At 39.5% G+C, this 26381-nt stretch overlaps 1 protein-coding gene across 1 annotated transcript; it reads right to left on the bottom strand.

The window, feature by feature from the left end:
• Positions 1–649: 649 nt before the first annotated feature.
• POP1 (POP1 homolog, ribonuclease P/MRP subunit) lies at positions 650–26293 on the bottom strand. Its single transcript, XM_075023667.1, has 15 exons — positions 26095–26293; positions 23361–23543; positions 22357–22532; positions 19693–19941; positions 19050–19137; positions 17995–18170; positions 17124–17374; positions 16898–16991; positions 15989–16100; positions 14914–15033; positions 8346–8461; positions 6779–6970; positions 5728–5882; positions 4560–4901; positions 650–3740 (listed from the first exon to the last, which is right to left on the bottom strand). The coding sequence occupies exons 1-15, from the start codon at positions 26213–26215 to the stop codon at positions 3080–3082; spliced, it is 3036 nt and encodes a 1011-aa protein (XP_074879768.1). The 5' UTR covers positions 26216–26293; the 3' UTR covers positions 650–3079.
• Positions 26294–26381: the final 88 nt, after the last annotated feature.

Below are 26381 nucleotides of genomic sequence, written 5' to 3'. Positions count from 1 at the left end.
ATTAGTCACTGTGCCTGTCTTAACATAGTGGGCACCTACCATGTAAGTCGTGGTTCACGCTGGGACTCTTTGCCAGGTGAGTCTCAAGCACAGCATTTACTCAGCTGTTCTGAGGGAGCTGTAGGAAGAGCTACAGGAGCAGCACGTTAGCATTCGAGCTCTTCACAGTGCTACAGATAATGCCAGAAATGCCTTCTGTGCTTCATTTCAGCTTCCAAAAGCTCATGCCAAGCAAGGAACAAGAGCTAAGGGTTTGTGCTGGCATCCATTTTGAGAAGGTTATCTGGAGAACAGCAAGGGAGCCAGAGAGCTTGCGAGACCCTCTTTCACTGGGTGAGAGCTTCCTAGGTTCCCAAAAATGCTCATCTTTCAGAGCCCACAGGAGCTGATCCAGATGCTCTGAGGTAGTTAACCAACAGGTAGTAACTGCAGTAAGATACAGCCCCAAAACAGATGTGTGCTGCATTTACCCGATTCAACATGATGAACACAGACATACTGTCCAGCTGATGCACAGATAACACAGGTTTAATTATCCACAGTTTGATTATCCGGTGTTGACACGGTTTTTATGACTAAGTAACTCATGAAATGCTCAGAATCTGGAAGTCCCAACCACAGATAAAAATTTCCTTGCAGCTACATAAAGTCACAGTATTCTTCTGACAAACTTTGGCTGAGAGTTTTGAGCATTTTTAACTTATCGAGCTTGCAGTGCATTTTACAAGGAGAGTGAAGTCTTAAGGCATAAATCATTGACTTAAAGGAAAACAACTGTGTAACAATATTACAAGATACACAGAACAGGATGCACTTGGATTCCAGTTTCTGTTCATTAGCTCACCAGAGACAAGGATCATAAATCAGAAATAGAGAATGGAAATCAAAGAAAAGTAACAGGAAGTGTCAAAATGAAAACCTGGCAGAAATTACCAATAGGAGGAAAAGAAAAAAGACTCCAGATGTTTTTAAAAAAAATAAAAACCTGGGAAAGATTCAGTGAACAAAAGATCCGCAAGCAGAAAAGAAAAAATGATAGCTTGGGTGGGGGGCTTCTCCTCTTTCTTTCTCACATACAAGCCAGGTCTAGGGAAGCAAGAAAATATGTATCTACTAAGAAGATGAGGGAGGCGAGGGGGGAAAAAGCCATATAAACATCACCTCCCTTCCTTTCTTCCCATGAAGCACAGCTCTGGAAACTCTGATCCTAGAAATATTTCAGTCGGGCTTACAATTCAAAAGGTTCATTAAATACAGGATTATTACCACAAGAGAACTTGATCACAGCGGCCAGGCTGTAATGTTCAAGGGGCTCCTTATTCACACATACCTACAGCCTGCAGCGCTCACAGTCACACAGCGAGGAGCGTGTGAATCCCAGCCCTGCGCAGCACCAAGCTTTTTCCTCTGGGGCCATCTGCCGGCTTTCGCACAGACGCGTCTCAGGACATTTCTGGGGCGATGATTGCTTTATCAGGTGCATCGAAGGTGAGCGATGCTGGAGCCATTCTGCATGATTTCTCATGGAGCTGCAGTCCAAGCTGCGCTGGAGGCTGCATCTTTCCGTCCGACATGCCGCTGTAACTCCAACTAGCTCATAATTTTTAAATTAGTCTTCTGAAGACTTAAAAAAAAAAAAAAAAAAATCCTGCCCCACTTCCAATACTTCCCTTACCATCAGAGATGTTCTCCCCCCGTCCCCACATGTGTGCCATATTTAATCCAACAACGGCCCTAAATTTTAATAATTGTGGGGGTAAGGTACTCAATCCTTCCTCCAACAAACAACTCCAGCCAACATTAATCTATTCGTCTAAGACTTTGTCAAACAAAACCGTGAATGAGGGAATTAATTTGCAGACTGATACTTACAAAGACAAAGTCATTAACTGATCCATATTTAATTTCTTAAAGAATCAAGCTTAGTCAATAGACTCCTGAATCAAGAATAGATTACATTTTTATTTATACATGATCATTTCAGGGTAATTTTACCAACTGGCATATATTTGTATCATGCTACTACTAAACTACAGTGTATTATTGTAAACTTGTTTTCAAGCTGCTTAACTCAAGAAAGGCTAGAAGCTTAAGGCTATTGTTAAAAAAAACAACAATAAAACACCAAAACCAACCAAACAACCCACACCACCCTAGTCAAATCAAACACCTTTCTCCCCTCACCGCTCCAGCATACTTTACAAGTTTTATGACTGTTTGAACAACATTCATAAACCGTACTGCAACATGAAAAAACCTTAAATCCTAGCACATTCCATACAAAAATAATCTCATGTTTTAAGGAACCAAAATATCCCCTATTATTAACAGAAAATGTATGCTGACACACCAACAGCAATTTGCATCTGAAAGGCTTATTACCTTTCAAAAAATAAGAGTTTTCTCTCCCAAACTAGAGAGACTGATGCGCTTTCCAATTTTAAGAGCTCCAGTTGCTATAATTCAAGATTATATAGCCAGGCTATATTTTATTTGCATTTCATTTGATTATATAGCCAGGCTATATTTTATTTGCATTTCATTTAAGCATAGAGCTTTTCCACCACAGTAAGTACTCTTCTGATTCCTAGGCTAGGTTTCTCTACTTAGCTCTGTTCCACTGCAGCCACATGTATTCAGACACAAGAAATGAGGAAAAGCCACTTGCTATACACACTAGTCCAGATCACATGCAGTTTCATGTGAAAGTGCACTGGAAGGTTACAGTTCATCTGACCAAAAGATTTCTAAAAGGAAATTATTTTCTGTGTATTGTTATAGCATCCACTGCTCTGAGGTGAAAGATGAACAATATGCTTCTTTAGAGATAAAGAAGATCATGATAATGGATGCGTTACTGTTAGAAATCCTTAGCAATGCAGACATCAAAAGTAATACTAGGTCTGTTTATGCATTAGTTATTTTCATGAATAATGCTACAAAGCTTTTTATTTATTTCATAATCTTCAAGACGTTGTTGGGGCTCAGAATCACCTCAAATTTCAGACATATCAGAAAGGCCACAGAAGACAAAACAGACATTCTTTGGTTTTGGCATTCTACTGCATTGCAATGATACTTAAACCTCAATATTAAGTCTTGCAAATCTGTACTGTAAAGATGCTGGAGTTCTTAACAAAACAAGCCCTTTTTTATCTGCTGGCTGTTTGTGTAACATATAAAGTAACCCTGTCAAGCTAACAAAACCCAGTGCTTCTCCACAGCCCGCAGCCAATGAAAAATCCCCTCGAGTAACATATCCCAAGAGAGTTCTGGAGCAGTGGGAAGTAACATCTGGGAGAGCGTCTGACCAAAGACCAAGAATGAGGTCTTCATGCTCCTCAGTTATTTCTTTATCTGGAATGCTTGGAGGGTCACCTTCTAGAGCCTTCGTGTTATCCTTTTTCTTCTTCTTCTTCTCCTCTTTTAGCTTCTGTACCTTGTGCTTGAATATATCACGATGTTTGGGTTCTTGAGGACCACAGAAGAGTTTGTCTTTGCTTAGATGCAGCAAGTCATCTTCTGTTGGGATGCAAATCATGGCATGTAATTCAGGGTTCCCTTTTCTCAAGAGGGACAAGTTGACCCATACAAGAGCCCTTGGATAGCTCATCAAAATTGGCAAAAACATGTCTTCAGTCATATCCTTCTGTCCCAGTCGAGAAACAAGGCGGACTCGCCTGTCTCTTCCAGCAGTGGGATAGCACCAGGCTGATAACTGCATTAGTAGTTTCTCGCTCCTATTAAGTTTTTAAAATAAACATCAAGGATAGTTGTTAACAAGTAGTACAACAGAAATCCAGCACCCTGCATATTTGCAAAAGCATAATTAAAAAAAGCCCTGGGACTTTCTGTAACCTTCCAAGCTGGTATTTGTATTACTCTTAGCACAAAAAGAACGTGGGTGAGTGGAATTCATATGTGAGGCTATTTCTTCAGAAGGAGACATTACTTGTTAAAACCCCCAAAACTTGTTAAAACACAAATGCTCTAAGGCCTTCAGTGACATTAATGCAGTCCAGAACTGCCAACATTTTCTTCCCCTGATAACTACACAAAAATGAAAGACCTGCATTCAGGCACTTTCCAAACACTGTTGCTGCCCTCATGCGTTGCATTGGAATGCAGGGGATTCTCTATTTTCTTTATAGACCTTTACTAAGTAGTACAAGAACCACCTGTGGTGATGTATTAGAAAAGAGAATGCAAGCTCATTTACATAGCAACAGCTTCAAAATCACAAACATGAGCCTCTAAAAGCTCCATCTGCCTGGAAGCAGACAGAATATGCCAACTCCAAGAACACACTAAACTCAAGAGTGTTAAAATTTAAAATAATTTAAGAAATTTACTTCATCCAGTCACCAAGTTTGCTGGGGAAAAGCAGAAGGACTTCCACTCAACAGCAAATTCTGATCCACAACAAAACTATTTAATCTCCTCACTGTATTTGGATCAAATAATTTTCTCATCTAAATAATCGCACCTGAGGTCTTTCCCAATTCAGTAATTCCCAATAAAGAAATAACACCTCACACACGTATATCATTTTGACATACCTGAGAACAATGAAGTCATTTGTTGTCATAGTTTCATCTCTCTCACCAAAGTCTTGGGTGTCTGTAACATCCTCTGTCTTTAGGGCACCTTCAGAGCTTGTTATTTCCATGGTCTCCTCTGCCTCACCAGTCTTGGGGGAAGCTTCTTTGACCACTTCTTCCTTGGGGTAACAAAAGCTATGCCCTTCAGTTGCACAGCGCTCACGGTGTGGGGAAGAAGGTATAAATTCTCCTGAAGCTTTCATTCTTACTTCCCAGTTCTTTGTCAGCTGCCCCCAAGGACAGACGAAAGGGGACAGAGTGCCCAGCTTGACATAATTTGCCCTTTTTGCAGGTGGACGTCTAAATGATAAATCAAGTAGGTAAGAATATTTGTTTCCTGGACCCTTATTCAGTCCCTAGCACTTCAAAAGGCTGTCTACTTTGTCCTGCTGGCCTAATAACGTTTTCTATTTTAAAAACCAAGTATTTAGAACAGCAAGTTAACTGTGCATTCCCTTTGTAATCTCATTGAACAAGAATTTTATAGTTATACTTCTAGACAACGCTGCTGTATTTCTGACCACCATATCCTTTCAGCTATGCTGGATATTTCTATCTCCTGTTACTGACATCACCACCTTTTCCTCTAAACTTCTCCTACTTTGCCCTCCTAACAGGAAGGGGAACAGACACCAGTTGGTGCAGAGGACACTTCCGGTTACTCCATACTCATGGTTACAAATTCTGTGTTTATTGTAGTGAAAATGAAGGCAAACTTCAGAATACCTGGTATTTAAAAAGTGAGCACTGAAATATACCTCTTCATTCATTTTATTCTTTAACACTTATTACATACTTTGATGTTCTGCCTTTGCCTTCTCCCACCTCCTCCCTCATTTGCTGCTAAGGGAGCTTGAAACAGCTTTGTTTATTTTATTGTTATGCAGCCTTGTTATAGCCTTATAACTGAGCATATCTCTGGGAATAGAAGGTTTTAGTTGATTTATATGCCCTGTTAAGCAGAGCTTTTCTGTTAAATATATCTAGGATTCTTTTCTTTTTTATAACACTAGTGAAAGATCTCAATAAAGTCCAAGTCTAAATGAACACAACAGATAATTAAGGGAATATTTTAAGCAGTATTCATTTTTTTCATTCTTGCAATCAATTTTTAAGTTAATATTACCGTTTGAATTTTTCAAGAAGACTGGTTTCCAGTTCTTTGGCAAACTGCATTCCTGCCTGGCAGTCTGGGAAATCATTTGGAGTGTGAGGTGTTCTTTGATATTCAGAATGTTTTAAAGCCTCTTGCAAGCCACCAACTCGTACACCTCGATATATCTGTTATAAAAACCAAAACCCAAAAAAGCAATGTTTGTACTGATTCCAGGCTCCTAACGGAAACGAAATATTAATGCTCCAGAAGCTACTGCCTTAGAAAATGGGAAGTCTGTCACTTTAGCTTTCAAAAAAATAAACTTAAGCATGGTTTTCACAGTTCTAGATGCTCATTTCAACAAAAATCTTAGTCATGCTCTTTAAATTTAATTCTGAAAAGCTATCAAAAAAACTGAAGAGAATTTCACAGGTTCTGACCTTGTATGTTGCCAGCAATGTTGTATTACTTCGACAAAGTCACTGCCCAATTTATTTTAACTATACAATAGGTATCACTACAATTAATCCCCCTGCACATTCAAAAGCATAAATTCAACTGTGGACATTAAAACTGCCATTTGAACATTCAAAGCAGAACGCTCCAAACAGCACCACAGGAGTATTCAAGCTTAATTCAAACTTTGTGTTTCAAGCTTTCTCTCAAATCAGAGGCAACCAATTTGTTGACAGAGCAGTGGAGATAGCCAAGCTGGAAATGGATTAGCAGCAGGCATGAAATGATTTCTCTTTAGAAGCATATGCCTGTCAAAACACAAAACCAAAGAGCTATAGGCATCAGCTTTCCCTCCTTACTCCCCACTCTGATTCCCTGCTTTAGAGTGTCATGTGGGCACAGTTATACCCAACAGAAGACATGGATAGCTACTGTTTATTTCTAAGATTTTAAGACCAAGCCTCTGTCATGAACCAGTTCATACACCCTCATTTAAAGTGGGATTTTGATCCTATAATTGTGAATTGGTTACACAATGTGAAGTATACTCTCTGAAATTGATTATTTTGAACCAAATTATATAATTTTTCATATTTACTTGCAATTTGTGATGAAAGTCACTTACAAAAGGAATCCAGAAAGCCATGCCCCAGCCCTTTGGGAGATAGATATCCCAGCCACTCCCCCATCCTGGTCGATCTTCTCCAGCCATTTTCCCTGGCTGCTGCACCAACAGTATGGGAATCTTAGATTCACAAGGACCCAAATCAAGGTGTGATCCAGGTACCAGTAATTGAGCTCTCATATGGTTTAAATCCTGAGAAGGAGGAGACATTTCCCAAAGTTAGTAACCATTTTTCCCTCTTCCAGATACCCATCCAAGATACAGAGAGGAGGTGAGCTTATAACTAGGAAAAATACACTAGTAATATGCTACATATTTGAACTGACCTTCATTGAGGCATGAAAAATGTTTTTAGAAAAAAGTACTAAGCACCCTTTTTCTCCCCTTCTTACTTCCATGACCTTGATGGAGAGCAGGTACTGAAACTCAGAGCAAAAATGTACAGCACAGATGAAGGAGGAAAAACAAGTATTGCAACTTGATATTTATAGATTTGTGCACCAGACTAGACTGAATAGCTGCTTTCAGACAGTCTGTCAATACATGGAGCAAATCTGAAATACATCCAGGGAGATGGGAAGAACATTTGGTCATGAAACACTTTCACACAAAGCATGCTGGCACCAAGGCTTTGTCAATCACCAGTTGTTATATTTCATTGTACCACATTAAGAATACATTTATAAAAAAATAGACCATCAGACTGCCTCTTTACATGTCCTTTCTGCATCAGCTGTTTTATACGGTAAACATTACGTTTTATGACAGCATGAAGAACGCTGTCATGTACAAAAAGACTGTGCTAATAACTGTTATGTGCTAGTGTAATATTTTGTAAGTACTCCGCTTTTTTACACTATGTCAGCCAGTTTGAAAGAGCACAAAACTAATTTTCATAAAAAGAGTATTTTCATTAGAGAGATGTTTCTGCCATACAAATATTTTCTCTTTTTGATTACAATGATGCCGAAAGTTCATCACCTCTTGTGACTAAATCACCTTTTTACCCATGCATTTTATGGTTTGCTCCTCCATTGCCAATGGAAGTATCAAGATAGGAGATTTCAAACCTGTAATGGCACATTTAAAGCTCTCTAGATATTCACAGGTTATTGCCCAGAACGCCCACAACACGGTGGGCTGCAGTTCAGAACCAGAGGGATTTATTTCCTTCCAACTTCCACACATCTTTTGTCAGGAGAATCGTCCTGGCTATGACTGAGAAGTGAATGGCCAGCACTCCTCTGTGCCACTTCATCCCTTTTATCTGCTGCACATGAGTCAAGGTGATGTAGGAAAATCCAACACCAAACCTTTCTGATAAATAAACCTACAACTATTTAGTCTGTAGACAATCCAATAAAGCTTCCTTTTAACTGAATCATGAACAATGGTTGTGCAAGAACATTACACAAAGGCTACAAAATAAACACTTCAACTCAGCAGCTAGATACTATGACATTAGGAAACTACTGCTCTTGGATTTATACAAGTTTCAAGAGTCTTGCTATATGGACTTTATAGACCATTAGACATTTTCTCCATGGCAATCCACCTTCTTAGTTACCTGCTCCGAGATTTTATTTTCGGTGACGTTCTTGCAAATATCCTGGTCCCAGATAAAGCTGTGTGCACAGTCTACAGGTACACCCTCCAGGTACAGCTGCCTAACTTTATCATTATCTACAAAAGAAGAGAACCTTCAAACAAAATCAAAACAATTCTTGTGGCTCAAGTGTCAAATTACCAAAACCACTCCACTGTCATAAGTACAATGAGCAGACAACTAAGGAAACAGACTATTAGAAGCTTAACGAACATCATTGCTTCTGGAATATCTTACTATCGCATGTTTTTCCAAATACAAAATATGAAGTAAACTGTTAGTTTTAGAAGCATTAACCCGGCATTCTCTTACAGGCATTTCTTATTACAAATGACATCACCTTTGTCAATGTAAGTTACATCTTCAGCATGCCACCTTTAATATTCTGGAATTTGACCTTTCAGGCAGAGTGTGAAGCTCAACAGGTTTGGTGAAAATCAGAAAGAGCAACATTACAAAGCCTGAAATAAGTCCACCTAAGTAAACTTGTAAGAGAAGTGAGGCTGACCTTTAAGAAATGTACATATAAGAAATATTTTTATGGATATGACTAGCATGCAACTACTTATTTAGCACTAGCTTCCCACTCTGGATCTTTTCAGGCTCTGCACTTCAAGGAAGGGACTATTCTTTGCTTATGCACAGACCAACAGTTGTATGCATTTCTGAAGATAAATAACACTTCTATCTTTAAAACTGGTTGTTGAAGTATTAAATAACCTAACTCTTCTTCAGCTTTGCAATCTAACCAAAGCAGAGAAAATGTATACCTACCTTTAGTGCTCTATGGATTAAAAGCCTTCAGTGTACATTATGTAATGCATGCTGACCCATATTTTAAGTAAAATAATTCTTACCAATAAAATGAACTTATTAATAGTTCTGTGATTAAAACTTATAGGGACTGCTGCTCATTTTGTCATCTACAAGGGATTATATATTAAAGGAACATAAGGTGTTGGGGTTTGTTTTGTTTTTTAAATCACTTAGTATTTCAAAAGAAATTCAGCTAATTTTTCCAGTTAATGTTGACAAAGACTTTGAGCACAGAAGATATTGATCATTCAGTGGTACTAACAATACAATAGGTACTGCCAAACATAATTGCAATAATGATTTATTTAAAATCTATAATCTTTAAGATGTCCATGCTACCAAGAGTTGCAAAATCCTTCGAAAGAAATATTAAATACAGCAGCATTCCTGACAGTTTGATGGTGTTATTAAGCTGATACTTGCTATGCATTCTTGCTGATGAGTTACATTTACATGAGAGGAAGAAATACTAAAGAAATTATCAGATTATGGTGGCATTCCTTCAAATTAAGAACGATACAACTGAAAAGGAAATCCTTGCCAATTCCCTGCCAACTAAACCAGAATAATTCCTTCTCAGACTAAAAATTAAGGACAGGAACCTGAGCATGAACCTAAAAGGAGCTCAACACTCCTAGAGGCAAGGCACAAAACCGTGTGTAGGGGTGGTGAGGAATTCCTTCCTGACTCTTACAGATAACCAAGGGGGAAGGGCACATAATTACAAGCAAACCTAAGATAAGGAAAGTGACTTTTCCATCTTCTGTACAGAAAGCATTCGTGAACACCAGAATCTCTTCATGTTAAATTATTTAAACATGTTCTAGTTTCTTCAACTGTAAATTATTCACTGTAACTTTGTCTGAATTTTTTTTACCACTTCTTTTTATTACTACAGTTCAGGCAGTCTATCCTTGCCATATTCTTGGAGTTCTTTACAATTCCTATATTCTATAATGGCATGAATATGTTTTTTTCCACTTTAGAAAGCCCTTTTAAGTCAGTCTCTTTCCATGACCACAGTCCATCCAATATCCTCCTCACCACCCTAAAATATCCTTCTCTGACTTAGTACATTCTTTCTCGTTGATCCCCACTGAACTTGGAGAATTTAATCTCTCTACTAAGCATACTATAATTCAAATCATAATCCCAAATCCTCACACCAGTTCTCTTATTTCTTACCTCTCTCCTGTTTTCTTCAGTCCACATTTTAAGATTGCTGGGGAAATAACCCTACTGATGAATAAGTTGCTGATGATAGTAGAAGTAAGACATTAGAGCTAGTAGGAAATAGGGAGTTGTATTACTAAGCACACTAAGCTCAGAGACAATCAGCACATTATCTCCTTCTGCTGGTGTCAGGGGTTGGTGCTTAGACAATAAAGGCAGATAGAGGAAGGTTTTGTTCCATTTCAAGCTGTTCTGATTAGCGTAGCTGATTATCTTAACAGTCTTAGAAGACAGGCCTAAGAGCAAGAGTTCTAACTGAAATTTTTCCTTCCCTCTGTGAGGAAATAGCAGTAAAAGCAAAAATATAAGCACTGCTAGGGAGCAGTTTCAGAGCCATACGTATGCAGGGGTGCATGGTACCTGGACAACTGATGCCAGATACCTAAACCTCTGCAAGCAGTGCATTTACAGGCAAGGACTCAGGCTCTGTGTCTGCATTCTCCCTCTATGCATCTCATTCACTGATTGTTTAAAAGCTCCACCATACTCCGTGTTGAGCAGTTTTTAAGGCAATGGAATTCACATTCTCCCATAGAAGACAGTAAAAGCGTATCAAAATGTCAGAAGTGTACTTTAAAATGGAGAAAAGAACAGCACTAATTTGCAGCCTTGTAAGCACTGACTGCTTACTGGGAGTCCTGACTTCCAGAAGGCATAAACCTGCTGAGAAGGCAGTGAAAAGTGATTTATTCACAAAATTTCTATCCCCCAGCCTGAAGAAATGAGGACAGTTCTTTAATTAAATCCCATCAGCATGTGTCTATAGCACACAGCTTGCACACACGCATATGCATTCAGGAGTGAGAATAACTGGGCAAGATTGAAATTACCTTTGATTTGTTAGCATGTCACTCACAAGGGGAAAACTACACAGGCATATCTTAGAACAGCATTTAAAAAATAAAAAAAAAAAAAGAGAGATGGACAGATGTGTATCATTTCACAGATTGCATGGATGACAATCTACAAGCAAAGATGATGGCTGTAACTTACCTAAACTATTCACTCATTTGACAAACAATGCAACTTTTTAAATTAGTAGATTTCCTAAGAAAATCTGTTAGCTTTTATACAACATTAAAGAACAAGAGAAGCTAAAGCACATACAGAATCTGCTAACATATGCAGTGCCATTTCAATCTTACTAATACTAATCCTAATAGTATTTGAATATCCGGGAAGCAAAAAGGGGAAAAAAAAGTTTGGAATACAGCAAGGGTTCCTTTTTATTGCTCAATCAACGTGACATGTCATTAAGGCAAATGAATGACTACTAGCATTTCTTAAGTAAAGATCAGCTCACTATATTACCACATCTCAGTAAGGTTACAACAAAACCAAGGCTCAGAAAGTTTATGTAGTTCTAAGGCTCATAAAAAGATTTCTTCTTACAGGAGGGGCAAATACCACCCAAATGGAATTACAGATCTTAGAGAAATCTATGGGTTTTTTGGGTGGGTGTTACTGTGGAAATGTTGGTAATACTATTGCTGTAGTGATGTATACTAATGTGCCGTGATTAAATTCCTTCCGGTTTTGATTAAACAAATTGCCCTTCAAAAGAATTGAAGAGGAGTATAGTTCCATTCCTGGGTCACTCTTGACAAAAGAACCAGTAGAATGAGGGGACAGAACTGATTGGAAAAATGCTGGCAAAAATGCTAAATCAAACTAGAATAATCTTTGGGAATATGTTGCTTTTGATGAAATTCTTGCTGGATATTTCAGTAATCTGACTCCAAGTGTGGCCAATAACAGGGTCCTGGGGAAGAGTACAACACTAGAATCAGTATGTAGTGTGGCATTTCCTTACTCTGCCAGTTCCTAGCCACTTGTGGCTTACAGACTTTTTCAGTTAGAGGTGATTCTTTTGCACTGAGTGGCCTTCGGTAGGTTCTCCTTCATATATTTAACTGATTTTTTAACTCCTGCAAACCTGCCAGGTAATCAGGGAGGCTTATAGAAAAAAGAAATAAATCTAATTGGCATATAGAGGCAGTGAAATATGCAACAAGACCCCACACTCCAAGGGGATTACAAACTAAGCTGACAGAATTCAGGAAGACCTTACAATGGATTCTGAAACAGTGAACAGTGGCAAGAAAGCATAATGCTTGCATAGAGAGAACAGATTACACATAAAATGCATTCTGCACAATAACTGATTATGTCTAGGCTTCCTCTCATTAATACATATGCAATTTTACTTTTTCTTTCAAAACCACCAAGAATTAAATGCACTTGAATGCTTTCCCCTGACTAGAAAATTATAAAAGCATCCTATCTTAATAATCTAACATGGATTAATTTTCTAGAAGTATTTAAAAAAAATTAACTTCTCTGCTTTTAACTACTTGAACAAGGAGGCCCATTAAGGCAGAGATATAGCACAGGTAGTAGCTGTCACATAGCCAGCTACAAAATTAGGTTAGGAACAACAGTCTTTGGAGAGTAACAATAGCCTCTCTTTCCAACTAACACCTAGGAATACTCAATGAGGGAGACAGTAGAGCGGCAGTTAGACCTCAGTTCTGAGTTTCTCAGGTAGGACAGATGAACTACGATGCCACAGGATTCCCCCACTGCACACGTAATAGCTATGCAGGAGATTGTGAATGATCATGTAACTCTTTCCAGATGGCATTAGGAAGTCACTCAGGTGGGAAACGTGGAAAACAGCAGCCACTTTCCCTGCTGAACCATTAGTCCTTCCTATTCTCTCCTTAACTGCTTCTTGTAGGAGGGCTGCCCTCTCCTTTTCTACTCCCTTACCATGATGTCCTTTTGATTTTCTACTAGAAGACAGCTGTATTGTCTGTCATCTTTTATCCTTCTGCCTACTCAACTTATTTAGTAGTGTGTAACATCAAGTCCTTTAGCAGAACCTAAATTAGAAGGTATCATGCAGTTTACCTTTCCTTACTAGCTGAACAAGGACCTTCCCCCTCTCCTGAATAAAAGTCAGAGAGGACAGATGCAGTTTTAAGTTCATGATGAAACAAAAAAAAACAGTCAGAAGTGAACCAGAAAGCAACACTAGATTTTCTGAATGTTTGTGATTTAGAAGACTTTGCAAGTGAAGGATAACACCAAGTAGAAAGATCTTGAAGATGGCCATTTCTAGCCAGCCAAAGGAAAAAAGGCATATGTATTTTCTTCCTCTTGACTCCCTATCTTACATCATTACCTCTTTACATTGGCCCTCCTTCCTGAGGGACAACCAGCTCTGGCAGTGGGAGAGAAACTACTATGAGACATTTGCAATGCCTAGATGCCTTCTGCTGATCTTTCCTTCTTGAACACATCTTCACAGACATGACAAGCAGAATGAAGGGAGCCAAATTAGTTCTTGTAGTTGCTAACTCCTCTACCAGCTCAAACCAGTATCTGTAAACAAGTGCTATACAGCTCACCTTACTTCTCAGCAGGAAGGAACCAAAGTAGAGGTCATGTATGCTGCAGCATTTCCAACAGGAACATTAATGATGACAAAGTTAGCTGAGCAGAACTAATTAACAGGAGAAAAGCTGTTCTAGATACAGAGGGTAGAACAGGAGGAGGTAAGAAAACCCAAATAACAGAGCGCTGTGCAGAGAACTAAAAGGCAGTAACTGAAATAGGTGTTCAAACTGATTAAATAAAAAGTAAGACTAGATTATTCTAGTGTCTTGTAAACACACCACCAAGGAAATGAAATATTTTCAAGTCTCGGGAACCTTCAACTTGTCCTATTTGCTACTGCTTGCTAGCTGGCTATTATGTTTCTCATATTAGGTGAGGCAGTATGTGTCCAGTCAACCTAATTGGAAATGCCTACACAGCACTATACAGAAGTGCCATTGTATACTGTATATGCTCTTGCACATTTTTCAAGGACATTCACATTCAACTGAATTTGAATTTTGCACTGAAATATCATGTAAGTCAGCATTGAAACCAAAGTTTCAGGAGTCGTGCTTGCATGTTTCATTTTTTAACATAACCAGCATCTTGGCCATCTGAAATACTAATCTTGCAATGGTAATTTTTTTTTTTGTAGTGGAATCGCAACTTTCATCATTGTAGGACTATCAACCAGAAACAGCAGATAACTTCTTGGAAAGATAAACAGCATCGGGAAGACTAAACACCAAACAGAAACTTACTAAGTAGCTTTTAGCACCTGGTTGGCCTTGCCAGGATTCGAACCTGGATCATCTGTATGGTCAGACAGAGGCTTCCACTGAGCACAAGACCAGCTTTGGTGCATGTCCCTCCCTCACAACTGCTATTCTAAAACCTATGCAACTTTTAAGCTGTTTCTGTTCTGCCAGGGGGTGTGGAAAGGGGAAGGAAACATTCTGAAATCAAATGCTAGAGGAAAACAGCAAGAGTCAATCAGTAGAAGATGACAGTAAATGAAAACAAAAGTGTAGAGAGAAACTGAATCTCTTGCCTTTGGCAGTTCCACCAGATGCATAATATAAGCAAGGCATTTTACCTTGGTATTTTTCAAAGTCTGGCATGGCTTTTGTCTTCTTTTTTGGCAAATTGACTCGAGGATCTCCAACAGTGAGGCCCAGTATTGTACCTGGTGGCATTTCTGATGGTGAACTTATCCCTTTAAAAATACACAGATGAACATTGCCATGAAACCACCAATTAAGTTGTGATCTTTTTCTGCACTACTATTTTGTGCATTTTTGCCTGCAGGGGTGTGACACCCCTGTAAGCCAGAGAAGCAGAGTACTCAATTTAACATGTTCTGAAAACTCGTCAATGCTTGTTAAATGTCCAGTAAGAAAAGACAACAATAGCAGCAAGACTTAGTTTGCAATTATATTTATGCTTAGCATAGAAGTGAGGTCACTCTCACAACTTACAGACTCAATTCATCCTTTGCATTTGGCACATCTCTTAAAAAACGAACAACCTTTGTTTTACATTTGTCTTCCAGAAAAAGGAAATGAAAAAGTCTTTTTTAAAAGTTTTACCTCATCTCTGCTTAACTGCCTCACATTGGATAGCTCGAGTATAGTGTGAGATCAACCAAACCCAGTTCCTTACCTGCTTCAGTGCTAGAAAGTGAGGAAATGGTGTTAACTTTACAATACTTTACAACTCAGCCAAATACACAACTGTTCATTAGAAACAAAAATATATAAAGCAAGGTATAATACTTTCACCTTGGGTAGGAGCCTACCATTTTATCTGTGGAGGTACTATACTACTTATTGCCTTAATTTGGTGTGTATGGGGGGAGAGAGTGAGAGTATATGTCAGACTGTATATACCACCAAAAACCTCAAATATAAGTTCATGAAGATAAGGAACAAGATTCAGTTTATCTATTAAAGAGTCTGGACTACACAGAGGGTTAAAATTCCCAATGTAACATTTCTCATAGCTTTGACATGTCACGATAATTACCCAAGCACACGCTCAATGGCATCACTCTCTTGATCAAGCAAAAAATAAGCTTTTCCAAATGGAAGTCAACTTATTAGCATGCCAGTTTTGACCATTAGAGTTTAAGAGTTTCCCCTTCCTCCCATAGTACCCACATGCCCAAATACCTTCTAATAGTTCAAAGATAGCACTTTGACGTTGATGAAGAGATACTTTTTCAGAGTCCTTGCAGTTTTCTACCCACCAGTTATTCAGTTCTGTCTCTGAATCCGCCATCTCCTGGAAAACATCCACCATCTCTTAATTAAATTCAAGTGGTTATTCAGTATTTTCTATCAGTATGAACTCACTCTCAGTTTGCCTTGACCACTACAGTCACTTTCTTCCTCTTCAAGTTTCAAACCAAAATCATTTTTCCCTGAGGCAGTCTATTCTTATACTCCACTTTACAGTAACGCCCAATAAGCTGTTCAGTTTAACTTGTGTTCCAAAAATAAACAAAGCAATCCACAATGCTTCCTAATTCTGTGGCTAATTATTTCTTACAGAAAGACAGAGATTTCATGACCTCATCATGTTTGCTGCAAGAGACAAAAAAAACCCCATTAAAACCTCAGTGATGCTATGCGCCAAGAGGTGGACAAAATACTAAATCCTGGAGAAATTGCATGTTTGATTGAAAACACAAAAGTTTTCTATACCTTACATGTCTTTAGCTCTAGGTGCTCTAGCTCACTGCTCGAGAAACATGATCTATGGTTTGTCGAAGAGGATATGAATTATCTAGACCTCTCAGCAGAATACACCACTACAGCAGAAACTACATAGCCTGCTCAACAGCACCAGTGCTTCTACTTTCTTCCTACCCCCACTCAAAATCCAGATCGGAGTTCTTCCCGAGATCAGTGTTAGTCAAGAGGCTCAATATAGGGAAGCTAACAGAGTAGAAATACATAGGTTAGCCTTTATAATAAGTAAGGCGAGATAGTTTATGATTCTTTCTAGCAAAAACAAGCTTGCACATTCTAGAAACCTTATCAAAGTTACAATAATATCCAAACTGCCAACTTCCTTACTGTTTGGAGAGAAGCAGCTTTCAAGGTCTCTGTAAGGACGGAGTGTGATAATGGGCCAATCAGCCGATATCTGAGAATCTCCATGGTTTTATCACTGAAACAGGAAAATTTCAGGTGAACGTACAATTGTACAACACACAATTTTTTTTCCCCACTACTGTTAAGCCAGAATTCAGCTATGTTAAGTGGCTAAGGGTCACAGCTTCTGACTCTACTATGAACAAACCTGATGACAGTGCCAGTAGTCTGCGAGATCCAAGAGTAGGACTGGAATGGATCTCTAGTGCCGTCACCAATTATTTTTTTCACTGGCACAGCTTTTTCTCCTTCTTTATCCTCTTTCTTTCTTTTCTTGCCAAGGGTCAGAACAACATCCATTCGTTTTTCCTCTTGAATTGATGTCGCAACAGGCTCAGGAATATAGATTTCTTCAGGCTCTGAACACTGAAAAATTGCTTTTAACTCTCTCAGTATGTCCTTAAGAAAAATGAAAAGTTTGGATTAGGATGATAAGCAGTGCCTTGCAAAACTTAAGTACAGTTTTAAGAATTATACCTACTATTTTATTTGCCTATATGGATTTAAGAGAATAAACTTCATTCTGCTGAAGTCCACGACTTGCTAGCAAGAGCTGAAAGTAATACTGAATGTTGCTAAGAATTTATTCTTACTCAAATTAACATAAGAAAAATTGCCAGTGCACAAATTTTTACTTTTTTTTAAAGTTCAGAGCTAAGTATCAGATTATGTTTATCTGTGATGAGACTAAACTTAGCCTGTTGGGGGTGCCAGTGGGAAGGATGTGAATCAAGCAACATCATATTGCAAATGTATCCTGAACCAAGTGAGACTAGAAAACTTTTAACAAGCTCAAACACCAGAAAAAAAACCCTCAGAGGCATGCACCTTCTGTGCAAGCTTTATAAAAATAAGTTGCAGAATATTAACATTATTAGACCAGAAACAGTCTTCCAACTTTTAATTCCTAAAGCCATGTATTATATCCAGTGCTTCTACACTTTTGAGAAGGTATCTTCAGCATTAAAAATGTACAATGCATAAAGAAATCAGAGTTCAACTATATAGAAAAAAAATACCTGTTTGAGAGCTGGATGCACCCAGATCCACAACTGTCTGTTTTCAGACCCATCCCTGGGTTTCCAAAGAAATGTAACAGGACCAAGCATATCCTTAGGATAGTGATCTGCTCGGTAAAGATTCAGGGAACCCTCAAATCTTCCAGACAGACAACAAGCCTCTTCAAATGTTAATCCTAAAGAAGAAGATACTTATTGAAAAACAAAATACTCTCTTGTTTAAAAAACAAAAAAATTGAAATTCAGTCTGGCTGCTGGGTTGCTAATGCTGTACCACAATTAGTTTACTAATAAGCAACTGAAAATAAGATCTAGTCCTAGTAGGAGACATTTTAATTATGTTTTTCAACCAAAATCACAACTCAGTATCAGCTGTGTTACTACTACTGAGATTGGTAGGATATTAAAAAAGAAAAAGATGGGTCATCCTTTAGTCTATTCAGAATCTTTTTTGAACTTGTTGTGGTTTAACACTAGTCAGCAACTAAGCACCACACAGCTGCTTGCTCATTGCCCTGTCACCCAGTGGGATAGGGGAGAAAATCAGAAAAAAAAGAAAAGTAAAACTTGTGGGTTCAGATAAAGACAGTTTAATAGGACAGAAAGGAAAAAAATAATAATTATTATGATGATAATAATAATAAAAGAATTAGAACATACAAAACAACTGATGCACAATGCAGTTGCTCACCACTTGCCGACCGATGCCCAGTTAGTCCCTAAGCAGCGATCCACAACCCCCCCCAGCCAACTCCCTCCAGTTTATATACTGGGCATGACATCACATGGTATGGAATACCCCTCTAGCCAGTTTGGGTCAGCTGTCCTGGCTGTGTCCCCTCCCAGCTTCTTGTGCCCCTCCAGCCTTCTTGTTGGCTGGCCATGAGAAGCTGAAAAAGACTTGACTTGATATAAACACTACTTAGCAACAACTGAAAACATCAGTGTGTTATCAACATTCTTCTCATACTAAATCCAAAACATAACCGCATACCAGCTACTAGAAAGAAAATTAACTCTATCCCAGCCCCAGGACAGAACTACATAAATTTTACCTGTGTCAATGCTACATATTCGTGCAAGTTGCTTCAGGAGCTCATTCTCTTTACCAGTCAACTCCAGGCAACAATAATATGATAAGTCCTGAAACAACAGGATAATGGTAAAGTGAGAATAACTCTTGAAAGTGAGCCTGGCAAGGAAGAACCAGACAGAACTTCACAATTTACACTGAAGTAGTAATTTTTCATTCACTAAAATTTGTGTCAAACAGAAAGAAGTTTTCTTTTTTTAGCTTAAAATTGTTAGTTATGGGAAAGCTGTCAGGCATTTCTCAATTGAGGGCCAACCTGCCTCTCAAACCAACAGACCAAAAGGGACATGGAACAAAGTGCCTGTCTTCAATAGCATCCTGCTCAAGAAGATAATGCAGGGATTAACTGAATCTCTTAGCTCTTGAGAAGACTCAAGATGTAGTATTTCAGTCATAGTTACCATAAGACTCTTCTAAAGGTTCATCTTGTTCTCTGATACTCACCAACCTTCATTACAATTTTGAAATCACTCATTTCATACTTAGCAGTTATTAACTTAGCTGACAGAACAGTACTTCAAAGAGACACAAATATTCATTATAACTGAACAGTTGATTACTTCACCCTGGCAAAACAACAAAGAAAACAGATGTAAACGTGGTACCTGAAGAAGGCAGTGTTTTGTCATGGCTCGGTAGCAAGCCCTGTAGCTCTTCTCCGTAGGGCTATTTCCTAAACAGTATCCCCACTTCTTTACCATATGAAATCTCTTTGCATGCCAAACATGTGTCTCCAGCCAAATATTCTTTCTTTGCCTGCGATTAAACTCTGCTACCAAATTTATGTGGCGCCTTCTAGCTTTGCGGCATTTAGTCTTTGACTGCTCTTTTTTTTGATGTACAGCTTTCTCTGCCTGTTTTTAAAAGAGAGGATATTGAAGTAAATCTCAAAAGGACAAACTTCTGTAGAAGAAAAAGGCTGACATACGTAAGGATACAGAAAGCACTAGCATTAGGTTATACTTTATTCTTATGTTAGTTCTCCACAATTCTTGAGGCTAACTAACAGTTTGAAAGTTCATACACAAGCCCCATCCACACAAGTGGATCAGGGTTTGACTGAAACCCATAGATAAACCAAAATCCCCACACATTCAGAAACTTAGCAGTGAACAGTAAGATCTGCTACTTCTGTGTGAAGTTTTTGCCCAACATCAATATATCCACAAGAACAAAAGAACAGGACATTAGGAACACCTGGAGATTTGAGCTCATACAGAAGCAGTATGCCAGGTAGGACCCTAAGGATTCTACAATGTGTAGAAGTGAACAAGAAAGGACTGTGGTGATGTCTTGAACAAATTCCTTGACCAATACCCAGTCAAGGCCTAAATTATTATAGGTGAATGCATGGCTGCAGAGGAAGGCTTGACTCTCTCAATCAATGTTTGATTTGCCTTTTTGTGAAGAGAAGTGGTAGAAAGAAATAGGGACTATAAGACACAAAAAAATTCTTAGAATGTCCTTTGTAAGCTCACCAAGGAACAGTTGACAATAGACCACTGGTTATAAGAATAACAAAGGAATGAGAATGCCAGAAGATCACTGCCAAGAGCACAGAAGACACTGAAGCAACCCATGAAATCAAAATAGAAATGCACAAAAAAATAAAATATGTTCCCATCAGACCCATTATTCTACCACAAAGAAGGCAATATAAGCCACTGGACCAATGGTATGTGACTGATTGGTTCAGAAAGACAATTAGAGAAAAAGGAATGTGGTATTGTAGATGAAAAATGTATGTCTTTAAGCTTATGAAGAGGTAAGAGATGGTCTAAGTAAATTTTTGGATGAAAATGGTCATGATAAAGGATCTAAGAAAAAGCAAGAAAATGTAGCAGAATCAGGACAGTTAACTTTGAAGAAGCAGACTTCAAACACTGAAAAGTAATAGGCAGAACGTTTACAAAAGTAAATAGCACAGGAAATATGATAAGCTGTGACAAAATATGAGACAAAACAGCCAGTACAAACACACAAACTACACCAAAAAACTGAGAAAACATAGCAGAAGAAATACAGCTGCACCAGGGCCAATTAAATAATCTCAAAAATCCAAGAATCATACAAGGAGTGGGAACAAGGATGGAAGAATAAGTGTAAGCATGTACAGAGAAGTTAGAAAGGCTATCATGTGAAAGGAGTTAAAAAAGCAGGACACAGAAGAACCAAGCATAAACATTAAAGAAATCCAGATTATTTAAGAAGGATAGAGCACATAACTAACTACACAAAACAGCCCATGCCTTACTCCTTCAGTTCTCAGAAAACAGGCCAAATTGCATCTCTTGTCACAACTAACAAAGCAAAAAGAATGCCAGCCAGAGCAGTAAAAGAAGAAATACAGGTTATGAAGATCCAATAAAACATGCCCTAAGGAACACGTGAGAAGTACCCAAAGCAGTTTCTGAATTATGAACAAGTATCTTCAGGAACTCAGGGTGGAGTGGATAAGGTCTCAAAGAACTTAAAAAAGACAACGCAAGGAAAATAGAATGCAAGAAATACGCTCATCAGTCAACCTTAATACATAGAAAACTTACCAAGCAAACTCACTTGATCACTTTAAGAAGTGTCTAGAGACGATAAAGTGATCAATGCTAAACATCATACACATATCCTGCTGAATCAATTTTTTAATTTTTTTCTTCAAAAACACACAGGAAGGCACGGTGGGCAAGGACCCAGTAACTCCACAGGAGTGTTCTGACTAAGCATTGAGATACTGCCACAAAATGAGAGAGTTTCATGAGCAACCAGGAATAGTCAATTAGTAAGTCTTAAGCTGCACACAGCCTGGCAACAACTCCAGCGTACCTCCCACATTTGAGCTATAACACATGAACCATTGCACCAGTCATGAACAGGCTGTGCTGGCTTGAGGCTGGCAGGGTCACAGCCCACAGCTGTGGTGGGGTGCAAGGCAGACAAGTGTTACTGAGGACTCCTGGATCACCTGGGATCAATGCACTGCCTGAACCACCCTTCCTGCAGTGGACCCTTTCATCATCACTACTCTAATAACTTCTCAAGACGTCAAGTAATCACAAAGCCAAGTGGTTAGTGAGATCTACTTGAGCTGCCATCTAAAACTGAGGTGTTCCTGCTTTTTGAATCCAAATGTCAGTCAAAGTTTGAGAACCTGTGTACGCAGGGAAGTTTTGCAGATAAGCTCAGGTCTGAATATTAATAAATGTACAGCTGAACAATGTGCAATAGCTATGCCCACTACATAATTTACCAAATACTATAAAACAAACTTATACCTCTTTCCTGGCAACCTCTTGGAGCCGCCTGGGTAAGCGTTTAATATTGTGACTCATAGCTCGCCTTCGCATATGCCTAGGTAGAGTCTGGAAAACTAGAGAGTTTGAAGACTTCTGTGCAACTGCTTTCAACATGGCATTGATCTCAGCAGCACGAGCTTGAGCAAAGGTAGACACTGGAATGAAAAGAACTGCATCAGAGCGTGACAAGAGGCAAAGATCAAAGAAGGGGACACTACGTAAATTACTGAATTCCAGCAGAGTATTCCTAGTACATCCGTCTAATGACTCCCTGAGATAAAAATACTGTACACTATTACAGAAGAAATTTCAATTCTTTAGACATTCTGAAGCTTACAGATATGGTTAAGCAAATAGTTATACACAAGTTATTCTGAAAGCCATGGTATAACCAACAAGTCCTACTTGCTTTAAGTACTTCTTTATTAAATTAGAGTAGCAATCTTTTCAGATGATATTCAGAGAGATAAAAAAACTTCAGCACGGAAAAAAAGGAAGCAGTAATCATATTACAGACTGTTTTAAAATGATCAAATAAATTGGTCTTGTTTTATGCTTATGGAAGTGTATCTACTATCAGAGCACTGCCACATTTTGAAAAGCTAATCTGCTCTCCTAAAAAAATGTTCTGTTAGATTAAAAGTTGTCTTTAACTCACATCATGGGCAAAACCAGTTTCACTGGCTACATTAAAAGCATATGACTCTCAGTACACATTTTGCTGGCAAACAAAAACCAAAATGCATATCCCTCATTACAAGTAAGTGCAACTTTTTAACTCGGAAGTCTGAAATGACTCATTGAACAAAACTGATCATTTATTCCAGCACACAACTACTTCTGTATTTTGGAGAAAATTAGGAAAAACAGAAGAACATAGCATCAGTTCTAATTTTTGCTCTTGCACAAAAACAGACAGCAAACTCAATCACCAGCAAGTTACCCTGGACACATAAATTATGACCTTTTTCTTATATACAAACCTGTTATGTATTTTGGCATTTCCTCAGAAACGCTCTGGCATCCTCCTTGCCATCCTCCCCTTCCTCGGCCTCTCTCTCCTCTATTTTGCCCTTTTGGAAAATATTGGTCTTTCCTGTAAGAAGGCCCAGATGACTGATTTGAAAATTTCTGCTGATGATACTGCTGCTCAGAACGAACATCTCCTGGAGGGTTTAGAGATGAAAAGAGGTAACAGAAACGCAAAGCAGTTTGAGTAAGTGGTAACTATACACAGTCTTTCCTCATAAGATTGCATAGCACATTCCTCCTTTTATATTTAATATATGCACCTGAAAAAGCCATCAGAAATCAGAAGAGTTAAATTCTTTTTTATAGGAAGAAATAAAATTTTTGCACTGTCCTGCAGCAAGCCTTCAGTAGATTAAGTAACTTTTGCACATTCTGAAAATGCTACCCAATCCAGACTTTAACTTCAATAATCTATCAGACCCAATAGGAAAGACCTGACTAAAATTGGTCTATGCAACATCAGTAGTGATTTTTACTATTATCTATTCAGGGTTTTAGTGCTAAACCGGCAAAGTTAATATTTTTCCCTCTTGCCCCTTTATTTTTTTTCCCATAAGCAAATGTATTCTTGTCTCACTTACATGTATTTCTGTTACAGCAATAAATAAGGTAAGCATGATACATATATGTTGGTGCAGTAAGTTACTTTTCTGGTACAGGCATTTATTTAACATCGAAATTAAATAACTAAAGTCTACAGTAAGCTTCCTAAGGTATTAAAATACCTTTCAAGAGTGATAAGCACCTAACAGTACTTCAAGTTTAAGAGGGCCTTGAAGTCCATATTTAAAGATTAGTTTCTATTTAACCTATTCAGTTAAGTCTTGGTTAGATTTCTAGCACTACTTGAGATATGGTTCTCAGGCAGCTCATGCTGGACAACTGGACTAAGAAGGGCCCAGCCAGCCATTCCCACCACCCCACCCACTGCATCAAGACGAATGCTTGAGGGAACATGGGCCATACAGATCAGGGTGCTTCTGTAGTGAAAAATCAACCTGTCTGTCAGGAGAAATGGGGTAAGAGATTAAAAAAATCAGTTTTCAGGTTGATCAGCTTCTTAAACAAGCCTATCTTGTTGTCCCAAAAATGCTACCATTGGCATGAGGAACAGCCAGGAGCAGATTCACCTCCAGTATCATCAATTTATGTGAACTTAAAATGGCAAAGAACCTCCTTTTTCCATTTCAAATCAGCATGAAGCTGAAGTTTTATGTTCAGCAGCAATGCTGTTGCAGCCCCGATGCAACCACACATCACGCAGAACTTCAGTAATTCAGATGAAAGAATAATTTGAGGTGGAAACAGAACTTAGTTTTTCTGTGGAATAACTCCCTGATCTGGGTTCTCCACATGACTGAGAGCAGCACTGTCCAGACAGTGAGGTGGGTGAATGCGAGAAGGAAATAGCTGGGAGAGAGGGGTAGATGCTGCCTCAGTCAGAAAAAATAAGTTATTTCAGGTACTATCTAGATCCATAGTTTTATAACTACTATTTAGATTGTTGTCTTCCCTGTTGCTACAAAATAGCCCTGTAAAACTGAGATACTCACACTACAGAAGAACATTATAGGGATGAAAATGCATGCTATTCAACAGGACAGAAGAACATAACCACGTAATCTTAGAAATTCCCTGCTACAAATAAAGTTAGAAAAATGTGTTTAATCTGGCAATGCTCCTGTAATGATATTCCAAAATCTTCAGACAGGGCTGACCACAATTTGCTATGTCATTCTGTCTGCTTAGGAACTCTTCAGTCACCTACACAGACAGTGACACTTAAGCATTTTTTTGTTCAACCACAAAGATGCAATTTGTCAACTTCTGAAGGCCTCACAGTAACAAGCCCTGCTCTTATGTGTGCTTTTTCTCCAGAAATAATATAGGTAACAAAATAAAAACATGAAATGGGGGGTGTGGGTGCGGAAATCAAAGTCCGATTGAAGCATACAGGACCCAAGTCAAAACACGCAGACTAAAAAAGCATCTGGCATACAGGTTGACAGGATCCTTCAGTCTTCAGCTGCAAAGGTCACCTGTGCACAAAATGCTCCAGCAATGACCTAGCAACACTGCCATTTTAGGGAAACGCCTTGCTGCCTCCTGCCAATACTATTCCATAGATACAGGAACCACAAAGGCAAATAGGTTGGGCATGCTGCTCTGATGGAAAAAACAGTGCATTTATCATAGGGACAGCAGGCTAAACCAGCTCCTCCTGCAGCTCCTAGGTCTGACAGAAAAGAGAAGGGAGGTCACTGGGTGGGGTGTAACATTCAAATTCAGTTTAAGACGAGAAATCGCAGCGCCCGGAGAGGGATTTGTCTTGTAACCGAAGGGACAATGCAGAGAAGCACGTACTGACGAGATTTATGGCAGAACCAGAGCTAAAGGAGTCGACAGCAGGGGACCAAGCCCTGGGGCGCTCCCACACCGGGCACGCCTCGCCGGCCGCCGGGGCTGAGGAGGGGGGACACCCAGCCCTGAGGCGGCGAGGGGGGGGGACGACGACGACACACACCCAGCCCTGAGGCGGGGGGGGGGGGGAACGACACACACCCAGCCCTGAGGTGAGGGGACGGGACGGGACGGGACGGGACACCCAGCCCTGAGGCGGGGGGGGGGGGCACTCCCTCCGCGGTCACCCACCCCGGCCCTGGGCAGGGGGTCCCCCAGCCGTACCTGAGGGCGGGCAGGCTCTGCTCCCGCCGCCAGGGAAGGGCCCCGGCTCTGCGGGAAGGGTCACGCTGGCCGGCTGGTTCCTCATCTTCTTGGCCCGCTTCTTCTCCCTCGCCCCAGACATCTCCGGCAGGGCCTGCGGGGAGAGGCCTGAAGACGGCCGGCGGGGGCTGCCGAGCCTCTCCGTAGGGAGGGAGAGGCGCGGAGGGGCTGGCGAGCGGCGCAGCAGCGGGCGGAGCGAGCGGCGCAGCAGCGGGCGGAGCGAGCGCCGGCACCGTCCCGGTACTCAC

Source organism: Buteo buteo, chromosome 3 (assembly GCF_964188355.1).
Source record: "Buteo buteo chromosome 3, bButBut1.hap1.1, whole genome shotgun sequence".
In the NCBI taxonomy this organism is placed as follows: domain Eukaryota; kingdom Metazoa; phylum Chordata; class Aves; order Accipitriformes; family Accipitridae; genus Buteo; species Buteo buteo.
Note: the sequence above shows the minus strand (reverse complement) of the source record. Positions and strands in the feature narration are given on the sequence as shown.